Below are 13111 nucleotides of genomic sequence, written 5' to 3'. Positions count from 1 at the left end.
CAAACCATAGTCCTCATTTCTCCTTTCATCTTCTCCTCTTGGGTTTTCCTTTTCTTTTTATATTTTTCATCTAGGAGAGAGGCCACGTACACATATTTAATAGAGCAATCAACAATTTGGTAGATGTGGTAACATAATGAAACTCTGTGAATTTGCAGGTCAAAATATTAAAAAATAGTACATTTGAAAGAACTATGAAACTTTGTGAATTTCTAGACTATTTTTTGTCCAGGAGATCAGCCATACAAGACTCCATCCACCGCGTTTACACCATTATCTGCCATATTAGCATATTTAACGGAGTTATTGACGATTTGTTAGAAGTGATAAGGGAATGAAATGTCGTATATTTTAAGGTTAATATTTAAAAAATTGTTAGATTTGAAAAAAATTGACAATTTTTAAGCTATTTTTCCTACATTATATATGTATTTCTTTCTTTCTTTTTCGCTCAAATAAAACACGATGGCGAAATTTGCTATTTATCAACTCGAATTGGTTTCGGTTTTGATTCTTGTGAATGAAGAAAAACAAATTTAATTTGAGAGTTTTACCCTTAATAGAGTGATCCGATTCAAATTGAATTAGTCGAGCCTGGTTGGACTTTCACGTCCGTAGAGAGGGAAAAAAAAGTTTTTAAAAAAATGAAAACTATTTGCCCATGGAATCGCCGGATCGTCCAGCAGAATGATCAACTCCGACCACCCCTGCCTCTCTCTCTTGAACCGCTGCAAGACCCTCGCTTCCGTCGGCCAAATCCATGCCCACCTCTCCAAGACCGGCCTCGACGCCGACCCTCTCGTCGCCGGCAAGCTCCTCCTCCACTGCGCCACTGCAATCTCCGGCAGCCATGCCCTCGCCTACGCCCACATCCTCTTCGCCCACTTCCCCGGCCCCGATGCGTTCATGTACAACACCCTCATCCGCGGCTACTCCGAGTCGCAGACCCCTGAGTGCTCCCTCGAGCTTTTCAATCGACTGAACCGAGACTCCGCCTCCCTTTCCCGCCCCGACAGCTTCTCCTTCGCCTTTGCTCTCAAAGCCGCCGCAAGCCTCCGGTCCTTAAGGGCCGGCTCTCAGCTGCATTCCCAGGCTTTCGTTCACGGCCTCAGCACCCATCTCTTCGTCGGGACGACACTGGTGAGTATGTATGCAGAGTGTGGGCGCGGGGATTCAGCACGGAAAGTGTTTGGAGAAATGCCTCGACTAAATGTGGTTACCTGGAATGCGATGCTCACTGCGTGCTTCAGGAGCTCGGACTTGGAGGGTGCAAGGTCGCTGTTCTATAGAATGCCATTTCGGAATTCGGCCTCGTACAATGTCCAAATCTCAGGGTTGATGAAATCAGGAGATGTCGAGTCGGCTAGGTTGATTTTCGATACCATGCCTGTGAAGGATGATGTTGCTTGGGGTTCTGTCATTGTCGGGTTCGCGCAGAACAGCTGCTACGATGAGGCTTTTAGGCACTTCCGGGATATGCAGAGAACGGGCATGAGACTGACGGAGGTGAGCTTGACGGGCGTCTTATCTGCTTGCGCGGATGCTGGAGCACTCGAGTTTGGGAAAATGCTGCACGGATTTGTGGAGAAATCTGGCTTCTTGGATATTGTTTCTGTGAGCAATGCCCTCTTGGATGCATACTCTAAGTGTGGGGACATGGGCATGTCTCGGTTGGTTTTTGATCAGATGACTGGAGAGAGGACTGCCGTCTCCTGGACTTCTGTAATTTCAGGACTAGCGCTGCACGGATGTGCGGATGAGGCAATTCGGCTTTTCAACGAGATGGAAGAATCGGGAGTTCGGCCAGATGGGATCACCTTCGTCTCGATGCTTTACGCGTGCAGTCATGCCGGGTTGATCAAACAGGGGTGCGCCTACTTTTCTAAGATGAGAGATTTGTATGGTATAGAACCGGGAATCGAGCACTATGGATGTATGGTCGATTTATACGGGAGGGCAGGAAAATTGGATGAGGCGTACGAGTTTGTGTTGCAAATGCCAATGGAGCCTACTGATATTATGTGGAGAACCCTTCTTGGGGCCTGCAGCATCCATGGGAATGTCGAACTGGGTGAGAAAGTAAGAGAAAAGCTCTCTGACCTCGATCCAAATAATTCTGGAGACCGAGTTCTGCTCTCGAATATTTATGCAGTTGCAGGAAAATGGAAAGATGTTGGCGCTATTAGAAAATCGATGAGAGAAGAAAGAATGAAGAAAGCTCCGGGATGGAGCGTGATTGAAGTGGACAAGCTCGTGTACAATTTTGTGGCAGGGCAGAAGCAAGGCGATGTATCACAAGAGGCCTACGAGAAGCTGAGGGAGATGATGTCGAGGTTGAGGGAGGAAGGAGGTTATGTTCCCGAAGTTAAGAGCGTGCTACACGATATAGAAGACGAGGAGAAGGAAGGTTCGGTGGAATTGCATAGCGAGAAGCTCGCTGTAGCTTTTGGGTTGAAGAGATGGTGCAGAGGGAAGACTATTCGAGTGGTGAAGAACTTGAGGATTTGCCTGGACTGCCATGAGTTCATGAAGAGAGTCTCTCGGTTGTACGAGGTGGAGATCGTGGTTAGAGATAGGAGTCGCTTTCATTCCTTCAAGGATGGCTCGTGTTCCTGTAGGGATTACTGGTGATGTTGTAACTCAGCTGGGTCGAGTCGTGTGCATCAAGAGTGTCTAAATTGGTCATGACGATATCCGAATGTGGCACCAGCAGCGTAGTCTGTAGCCACGAGGAACGATGACCGCCTTGTTGGGGATCGCGGCATCGGGAAAGTGCTTTGGAAAGTTTCCTGTCCCCTACAAGTGAAACCGATCATATGAGTATATATGATCCATTGCTTATCTTGGAAAGACTTTGATGAGTGACGAGTTTTGTGACCGTGGGGGGATTAGCAATGGGCCACCGAGACTACCAATGGCCCAATTGTCAGCCCACTTTGGACACGTCCAACTTCCCATGGGCTGGCCCACCTCTCAGTCATAAAATCTCTCGGAAACATCTGCAAAGATGACAGAGTTCCCCGTGATAGAAACCGACTCTTACAGCCACCAAAACCGACCCCTACAGCCACCGGGTACCCGGTACCATGCCGGTATTTGATGAAAAAGTAAAAATTAATCTTAATTAATAAGTTGAGGATATTTTATATTGTTATAAAACGAAATCATGTTCTCTTTTTTTTTTTTCGGTGAACAAAACAAAATGGAATTTTACTATGAGGGAGAGAGAGACGGGGGTTGACTTTGTGGTATCATTCATGGCTGAAATAAGATATGTACGATCTAAACCAGTCAACACCTCACTCTGACTAAGATCACCATCGCATTGAATCACATCTTGGAAGTGGGGCAATCTGGACACGTGTCATCTACCCAATGGTTGGGATAAAATCTCGAAAATCATACGTTGGATTTGTCGGAGTCAAATTCGGCGGTACTTGCATTTGCCCCAAGTCAAACCTTTAAATGCATAAGAGTATGACTAGTAATATTTTCCACGACACGATAACACAATACGGATATGACATGGAGTTAAACGGGTTTGGGTTGGACATTTTTTATAATCGCTCTAAACGGGTCCAACTCATTTAAACAAGATTAATAAGCGTGTCTTACCGGGTTGAATTTGTGTAATCCGATTGTACACGATTAAACCTGTTTATTTAGATATGTTTAATCGTGTTACTATAATCATGTGATCCGTTAACCCATTTATGTATTTGGATTTACCAAAATATCCTTATGTAATCCGAACTTCCTAAGTTCATAACCTAATTTCTTTTCCTTTCTTTCATCCAATCCAACACAGCACAACCGTACTTCCATTTCTACTTATACTTCTCTACTACCCTCCCTTAGATCTCATCTACGATTTGATTTCTTTCTTCTCATCCATCAATGGCGAAGTTTTGTTTCTACGCTCTCATTGCTCTCCTCTCCGTGCACCTCGCATTGTCCGCAGAACTACCTCAGATCTTGCCCTCCCCTGCTCCCAAACTTGCCGACGACTCCACTCCCACCATCTCCCCTTCGAAGCCCACCGCTTCGCTGGTCCCGCTCCAGCCAATGCGCCTCATGGCTCGATTTCATCCTCGCCGTCGCTGCCTCCCTTGGATGCGGCTCCCGCCTCTTCCCCGTCCACATCCCCCTTCCCTCCATCTCAATCTCCATGTTAACGTGTAAACATGTCGTGTTAACATGTTCGGGTAAACGAGTTAATCGGATTAACATGTCGCGTTAATGTATTCGGATAAACAAGTTGTGTTAACATGTCCGAATAACGTTTATAATCGTATCGTGTATACGTTTACCTATTATAACACGTTTCGATAAACGGGTTTAAACGTGTCTAAACAGGTTGACACGAATATAAATGTGTCGTGTATGAGTATCCAAAACCTGACCCGTTTAATAATCGTGTCGTATACCGGTTATGACTTCGATAACACGAATCCGTTTAGACAGGACAAGTGTAAACACGACACGACACGAATTGCCACCCCTATATGAGAGGGTGTGGCTAACTTCTTCTTGTGATCTGTCGAAGCCAATTTCTCTTATTACCGTTTGTTGTACGTTATTTACCAGTGCCTCATCCACTAGAAAGGAAAGGAAAAAAAAGGGTATCTTATAAGTAAAACAATAAAACATGTATTATTAACTCCAGGGAGTTTAACCTAATGGTAAGGAGGAATTTTAAGTATCCAACCGATCCTGGATTCAAAACTTCTTGGAGCCACAACGCATTTGGCGTGATTACCCGTTTCGTGCACCGCTGAGGGTTCACGAAGCCTCGAGAATTAGTCGGACGAAACCCGAATACCCCGGGTTAGCAAAAAATAAAATAAAATATGTATTATTATTGCAATTGCAATTTACCCATCAAGAAAATGTATCATTGCAATTTGGGTATCTTATAAAGTTTTTTTTTATGGTAAAACAAATGGAGCTTGATGTAGTGGGCAGTCACACCCCCCCAGACTCCGACGCTGTTGACAGGCATAACAATTCTCATATGGCTCAGCTCCCCCATCGAGGCGTTAGTGGTCAGCAGGATGGAGCTTACTTGGACTCTCATAAGCCAATCGGTCCCCTAGCATACATTTTTGGCAACCCCGTGATTTTTGCCTTAAGAAAACCACAATTGCACGGGGAGATAATCGCACTTGTAACTCCAAGGCACCTCCACAGGCCTTAACCACCAGGCTACCAGGCCTCGGTGGTGAGTATCTTATAAGTTGGTCCAATATGATTGAGTCACATCATGTCAAGGAGAGCAACCTTATTTTTCTCGATCATTCATTAGCATGATTGCATCGTCTGGATGACTTGTTGATGTAGGGCATGTTGATATGTGTTGCATATATGTGCCACGACGTATGGGAGATGCATATGTGCCTGCACTCGCGGTTCACATCAACTTTCGCCATCCAATTAGAAATTAAAATGCGTACAGGCCCTTTAACCATGAACATACAAAACAACGATCGAGAAACAAATGCTCGGTCGGAATAGCGAGTCCTTAGTAGTTATTGCATATATATTATATAGCAAGCAACGTTGTAGGCATGCACGTGACGCTAATTTGTGGTACCGCACTATACAACAAATTGCCCATACCATCAAACCTTAGCTAGAATTACCAATAGAGTACTAAGTTGTCATCATTATCCTCACCACACAGTACATCCAAACTCACAATAATGTTGTCGACATCTTTGGGATAAGTTCGAATATTTAATATGGGTTTTTACTTAAAATGACCAATGATTTGTCCGTTTTGTCAAATCTATTCGATATTTTTTTTGGTCAAATCTATCATATGATTTACTTTTTGCATCAAATTTATCACGGCGTTATCTTTTCCGTCAACATCTAACTGTCGTACTGACGTGACACGTGAAGAGATAGTGTGCCACACTTGTCACGTAGGTGTCACGTCAGCACGGCCGTTAGATATCGACGGAAAAGATAACGCCAGAATAGATTTGATATAAAAAGTAAATCATGGGATAGATTTGACAAAAAAAACATATGATAGATTTGACAAAATGGACAAATCATGGGTTATTTTAGATAAATATCCCTATTTAATACATGCAGATGTATATATCTCAAGCTCGTCATCGCGCCAAGCTGATAAATTATTCTTCTTTAGCTAGCTCTTATCAATCTTCTAATGCAGTATTATTCAATTTCAGTTCCCCCTTTTGATTATTTCTCCACATATCTTGGCCAATCTTTTCCTACAAAATATTAACAGTAGATGACGTTCTTCTATATTTATAAGTAGATGTCCATGAATTATATGTATCCCAACTGATGATTCTTAATCAAGAGGTGTTAGTGCTGTTATCAAATGACCATATCAGTGGACATATACTATCTGTAATTCAGAGGTTCAAAATATATAGCCAAAAGGCTGATAACGCTTTCATAGTCTCAAAAAAAAGAGAGAGAGAGAGAAATGCGTTTTTTTCGGAATGTGAGAGCAATTAATAATTTGGTTTAAGATAGAAAAATTGTGTAGTGCAGTAGTGCATGTTCGTACCTGGAAATCAAGAAGCGAATATTCAGGTTCGGTTTTCATGGTTTCATGTCCTCTATTAATTGTTAGGATTTTTATTTCATTATACTAAATTCATGTCTATTATTTATAACCGAAAAAAAAATTTTGGTTTAAGATATAATTTCAGTCTAGCTAATTTATGAGCTCTTCATATTGTCATTATTATCATGCACATTATTATGGGAAGATAAATCTTCCCGTAATACACATATCACGGGGTTTGACATTTAATAAACATTAAAAATTCTCGGTGGTGCAACCATTGAAGTCCAAACCACCCAAAGGAAAAGCTCCGCACGCTTCTTATTAGAAATGTCTCGTGGCCAGGATTACATTAACGAATGAACGGCAAACAAGAATTAATTTTAACAAATAGAATTATCAAAATATATCGTACGCGATTTAATGAAAAAAGAAAAAAGTTATACATTTCGTTCTTACTTGGCATTTATAATACATAGAAAAGAAGGAAGCAAAGAGCAAAACTAATCTGATTTCAACTTCTCGACAACATCATGGGAAATTCTTTAAATTCAGTCAACTAATAAATTTCCTGTTGGGATGATGCACGCAAAGTCAACTCCTTGATGAATACTACTGATTCCTGTCAGAAAAGAGAAGAGAGGAGAAGCAAACTCTCCTTTGGGGGTTGTCTAGAAGTCATACTTGAATTTAATCACTTCATCGGACGACACTGGCCGAGTCGATGTAAGATTAATTTTAAATATATTATTATATATTATGCAACGAAATAAATTGACTTCAAACTATTATTTGATAACTTTAATAATTTTATATGTCACGAGGAACTTGAAAAAGAAACGAAATCTATAGTGTATTCTAACTTCTAAACTTTATGCATATGACATTTAAATAGAGATACAAGCCATTTTAAATAGGCAGAGGTAGAAATCTCTCATAATATTATTTTCTTAGATATCTTCCCATCGAAAGAATATTAATTGCGATCCACAAGATATGTTCCATCCCGTTTGGTTTTGCAATTAAGTTTTTAAAATTTTAACTCTAACTTTAATTTTACACACTACACAATAAAAATCAACAACACAATTATTATTTTTCCCTTTTTCTTCAATTTTTTAATCATTCAATTCAATTTTTAATACTAAATTCTCTCAATTATCAATTATTTTTTTCACAATTCAACAATACAATCATTATTTTCTCTCAACTATTCATTAATTTTTCACACATTTTCTTACAATTCAACAACACAATTATTACAGTTCAATTAAAATCAAAACTAAACTCTACTTAATTTTAAAATCAAACACACCAAAATATCTCACTCAAATCACGGAATATATTGCGACATGATGATCACCTAATTAAAAGATTATTTCTTTAACTATGTAAATATGTATGGTGCGTTTGGATTCAGAGTTAAAGTAATTTCGATTTTGATTTTGATTTTAATTGCGGAAAATGACAAATGAGATGTGATTATAAAATTGACTTGAGAAATGTGTATTTTTATTGTGTAGTGTGTTGAGTTGAAGTTAAAAGTTAAAATTTTTGAATTGGGAAATGTGTATTTTTGTTGTGTAGTGTGTTGAGTTAAAGTTAAAATTGAAGTTAAAGTTAAAGTTTAAATTTATTGTTTGGGAATCCAAACAGGGCATAATATATTCTTACAGTCGAGTCATACGAAGCAAATTGCATGCGGCAAGCTTAGCTTTTATTAATTCCTTCATGCATGGATGATGCATGAACGGGACATGCCCCATTATATAATAGGGTTCCCATTATATAGTAGGGTTCCCGCATCGAACGCCAGATGCGGCCGGGCTTTGTGTGAAGCCCGAAGTACCACACAGAATGCTAAGATTAATTAATTACTGTGAATGAAGTTCATCACTGACATGATGTGAAACGACTCATCTCTCCACGCTCAATATAGACATACATGTTAACTATATCTTGTGTGTGTATATTTGATTATCTTTTACCAACATCGCTACGTGTTATCGTGATAAGTTTAGTATTTTTAGTTCAAACATTTAAATAATTTAATTAAAATACTAAATATTTTAATTAAAATACCAAGCGTGTCCCGATAATCTAAAGTTATATTAGAATTTTCTAATATTTATTTTTTTTTTGTTTAGTATGATTGATTCGACCGGTATGATACTCCGACAGGTATGTAAGTACGCAGAAGTTTCGGAGGTAAATATAGCATATATATGACTTTTGGGCACCCTGGCCCCTTCGAGTAAATGCTTCTTGCTGTCACTTTGACTCTCTTTGAAAATGCATTTGCATGCCCCTCTCTCTCTCATTATTAATTACTACACCCTCTCTATTATGAGTCTGCGTCTAAATGTCACCCCAAAAGATATTTTAAAAAAAGAATTAATTGTATGTATCTATATATATGTGTATGTATGGACAAGGGAGTCCTGGTGTTCGCCGCTTGTCTCCGAATTTTCTAACAAGCGAAGCTAGCTAGCACAAATAATAGAAAGGCTGAAGTTCAAGAAGAAGAAGAAGAAGAAGAAAGAATAAGCTGACGATTAATTGGAAGAGCTAAGAGAGAGGGGAGTGTAGAGATCAGATCAGAGATGGGAAGGTCCCCTTGCTGTGATCAGAATGGAGTGAAGAAAGGTCCGTGGACTCCTGAAGAAGACATCGTCCTCGTCTCCTACATCCAAGAGCACGGCCCCAGCAATTGGAGATCCGTTCCTGCCAACACCGGTATGAACGTTCACTCCACCCTCTATATATATATGTGACTGGTAATTTTAATCAATCTTATCTATGTTCCGTCGGGATGAAAGGGCTACCGCTTCACTCGCTTTAATATGCGTAGCGAAGGGTTTTGTAATATTAAAAGATTAGTGAGTAAGGAGAAGCAACATTTGATAGCAATCGGAATTTTGTTTACACGATGAGTTATGTTTACATAATATGTTTGATAGTCTGGGGCTGCGTACGGCTCCCAATTTAGTTATGTTATTCACCATACACTAATACGAGTCTTTTCCTTTTTCGGTGAAAATATGAGTCTTTTCAAGCACATATACATCCAAACATATATAACAAATGTGGTTTGATTCAAACGATTTGACGTATATTTCGCTTAAGTAAGGTTTTGGATTTGAGTCATTATGAATATAAAAAATTCACGCTGAGAGAGTTTTATCCCTTCATAGGCTGACGCTGCTCCACTTGATTAATCGGGGTGTAATTGAGCTTCTAAATATCGGGATTCATACTGAAAAAAAAAGCATATATATATATATATTTATATATGTGTGTGTGTGTTTTTATATATACGAGTCTAATTTCCAAAGTTCAGATTTCATCTCTTTGGAAGAAGCTGGTTGTAATTTATTTCCTCTCAGTTTCTGTGTTTATTTTATATATGAAGTTTCATGCTCGGAAGCTAGGTATGATCATTTAATTGCTCTATACATATATAAACATGTATATATCCTCGTATGAGACAAATGATGATATCATACATCATCACGGTAATTAATTAACTTTTTGTGATTTTGGTCCGTGGAATTTATATCTTCGTTTTGCAATATACAAAAGATCAATATGTTCGAGTCAATTGCCACATAGCAAAAATATCGTTCTGATCGATGTCATGTTGTGTGCTGGTGCGGTTTGATTTTACAGGCCTGCTTAGATGCAGCAAGAGCTGCAGACTCAGATGGACCAATTATCTTCGACCCGGTATCAAGCGCGGTAACTTCACGGATCAGGAGGAGAAGACGATAATCCATCTTCAAGCCCTCCTTGGCAATAGGTACTAAGCAACTTTCTCAATATTTCAAGGGCCACGATTTACAGTAATAATCAGTCCCTACACTCGTTATTTGAGTCTGATGAATCCGCACAGGATATCTGTGGGACCTATTTAGTTATGTCGATTATAAATGTGATACGACTTGATAGCCTCTACTTATAAATCTGCCGTCCGGCAGAAGATTTTTCGAATCAAGAAACGAAAATTGAATGGTCAGATATTGTATATGTACAATATGTGTCTATGTCCATGATTGTGATCTTGATGGGCGCTAATAAAGGGGGTGTGTACATTCATATGTTGATACGTAGATGGGCTGCTATAGCATCATACCTTCCGCAGAGGACCGACAACGATATAAAGAACTACTGGAACACCCACTTGAAGAAGAAGCTGAGGAAGCTCAGGCCCAGTCTCGATAGCTACTCCGATGATCGAGATGAGCTCACCACGAGTTTGCAATCCAGTATCTCTAGAGGTCAGTGGGAGAGGAGGCTCCAAACGGACATACAAATGGCCAAACAAGCCCTTTGCGAGGCCTTGTCCGTAGATTCAAAGCCTATCAATGGCATGAACTTATTCAAAGACAAACCGCCGGAACAAACAACGGCCTCTACGTACGCGTCCAGCACCCAGAACATTTCTCGGTTGCTTGAAGGCTGGATGAAGAAACCTCTCAAACCGGTGAAAACGGAATCCAGGATGTCAACGACGACTCACTGTTATCCTGCTAACTTTGCAGCGAATAGTTCGAGTTCCTCAGGAGATCACGAGACGACTGTGTTCAGCTCCAACTCCGATGCATTTCAATCAGAAGAACATATGAACGAAGTTCCGGCATTTAAGTTGTTTGAAAAATGGCTACTCGATGACGGAGGTCCAGGCTTCCTGAATCAAGATGATGATTTCATGAACATGCCCTTAGGCGAAGACTTGTCCTTGTTTTGAACCACATTAATTTATGTGGAATAATTATTAGATATTTCCGCTATATCCGTAGGCCTTTTCAATCAGCCCCGCATGGTGTAACAAATTAGAAATTAATCATATATATATATGTGTTGATACCATGGCATGAAAATAGCTGAATTATCTAATAATTTCGGGAGTTTTTATGTGAGCTTAGTTAAATTAGGATAATGAGGTATATATTAATGGTAGGCATTGAGTTATCGTAAAAGTGAATTTCTAAAATGTAAGTTCTACGTAAGATTAAAAATTGCAAAGTTGGGTTGGTTTTAGTTACCACAAAAATCTTATACTATAGAAAATTATTATTAAATCGGTAGAAATTTGAAGAGTTAATCAACCCTATCCCCTAATAATTAACAGTTGTTCAGATATTACTTTATAGAAAAAAATACAAAAGTTCCCATTGTGATTTATAATTGTCTCTCGAAAAATTACAGAATTTAATTTGTTTCAAGTTCAAACCACGATGGAATTTTTATATTTTTCTTGACTTTGTATTCTTGATTTTAATTTCTCCTAATTAATCGTGGACAGTAGGTAATTATGATTAAGAAAAATCTCATTTAAACTTGACGAGTCAGGAATATAACAAACCATAATCGCACATATATAAATCGACTACTTTTAACTAAAAAATTATGAACTCGACTCTCATCGTACTATAATTGACCCTCTTGTCTTCGTTTTTGTCCGTTCCCTTCTTAGGCACTATTCATTTTCTCCTCCAATTTTTTTTTTTTTTTTTTTGCGCATGGTAAAACTTAGACCCAAGTGCAACTCAAATCAAATTGATAGATCATTTAATGGATTGTAAAAACTAATGGGTCGGCACACCGATTCACAGATGATTGATACATGTTCTCTGGATTTTCTCTTTTCGGTTGAAACAATTCCTCGTTCCTTTTCTTCTTAAATTTCCTTTTTGTGAAAAAAAATTGTCGTATAATTAACCCATTAATTCTTTGGTTCCTATATATCGATCAAATTCGAATCCATAAAATCCCAAAAATTCTTACAATAATTCGCCTTTTCTTTCTCTGATAAGTTACGATAATTTACTTGTACCGTACTTTGTCTCCTCGATCATTAATTGGATGACCCTACTCCCAGTTAAAGAAGAAAGGTCCGATCCGACGATGACAAAGTATCGAATACTGATACGATAGCCACCGCTCCCCCCATCCACCTCCACTGCTTCTGCATCGACTTATGTGGGGTCACATCAACTTCAACATCAAACGAATGAATGATGATATACATTGTCACCGAAATTTTTGGTACGATCAATAAGTTGATTTAATGCAAAACAAATTCCATTGGGTGTAGTAAGAGCAACACTCATTCATGAGAGAAAATCTAAGCCAAGGAATTAGCTGGTAGGGTTGAAATTTAGCCTTGGGAATATGCAAATGGATCGTTTTAAATGCAAACACATGTACGTCTGCGGAGGGAAAGGCTGAAAGGTTTGACTTTTGGAAAAAATCTTTTCGGCAAAAGTTGGACTTTTGTGGTATGAACCATGCGCCAATCCATGCATGCATCCCATGCCTTCCCCATCTGTAAAGGCAATCCCTGGAGGCCGCCGACTCATAAATACATACATATACATACATACATACATACATACATACATACATATATGTATGTATTTAGGTCATAATTAATATTGACCAATTTGCGAGGCAAATGGAGACAGCTCTTTATTAATTTACTCCACCTTTTTTTCTATTTATTTTCTTTTCATTTTCCCTTTCCACCGTCCTGAACAAAAGAATGGGTTGAGTAATATT

General features: G+C 39.2%; 2 protein-coding genes across 2 annotated transcripts; both read left to right on the top strand.

The window, feature by feature from the left end:
• Positions 1 to 599: 599 nt before the first annotated feature.
• On the top strand, positions 600 to 2861 carry LOC116216071 (pentatricopeptide repeat-containing protein At1g74630-like). Its single transcript, XM_031551991.1, has one exon. It carries the CDS (start codon positions 688 to 690, stop codon positions 2629 to 2631), a length of 1944 nt encoding a protein of 647 aa, XP_031407851.1. The 5' UTR covers positions 600 to 687; the 3' UTR covers positions 2632 to 2861.
• A 6092-nt stretch (positions 2862 to 8953) lies between these two features.
• Positions 8954 to 11449, top strand: LOC116216062 (myb-related protein 306-like). The gene is made up of 3 exons (XM_031551980.1): positions 8954 to 9286; positions 10220 to 10349; positions 10661 to 11449. The coding sequence occupies exons 1-3, from the start codon at positions 9154 to 9156 to the stop codon at positions 11295 to 11297; spliced, it is 900 nt and encodes a 299-aa protein (XP_031407840.1). The 5' UTR covers positions 8954 to 9153; the 3' UTR covers positions 11298 to 11449.
• Positions 11450 to 13111: the final 1662 nt, after the last annotated feature.

Source organism: Punica granatum, chromosome 8, assembly GCF_007655135.1.
Source record: "Punica granatum isolate Tunisia-2019 chromosome 8, ASM765513v2, whole genome shotgun sequence".
Classification (NCBI taxonomy): Eukaryota; Viridiplantae; Streptophyta; class Magnoliopsida; order Myrtales; family Lythraceae; genus Punica; species Punica granatum.
Note: the sequence above shows the minus strand (reverse complement) of the source record. Positions and strands in the feature narration are given on the sequence as shown.

Bases quoted from the DNA above. Each gene is read 5' to 3' on its own strand.
- LOC116216062 (XM_031551980.1), top strand. From the start codon at position 9,154: ATGGGAAGGTCCCCTTGCTGTGATCAGAATGGAGTGAAGAAAGGTCCG. The intron at 9,287-10,219 runs GTATGAACGTTC...TTGATTTTACAG, and splicing joins ATCCGTTCCTGCCAACACCG to GCCTGCTTAGATGCAGCAAG. The intron at 10,350-10,660 runs GTACTAAGCAAC...GTTGATACGTAG, and splicing joins CAAGCCCTCCTTGGCAATAG to ATGGGCTGCTATAGCATCAT.
- LOC116216071 (XM_031551991.1), top strand. From the start codon at position 688: ATGATCAACTCCGACCACCCCTGCCTCTCTCTCTTGAACCGCTGCAAG.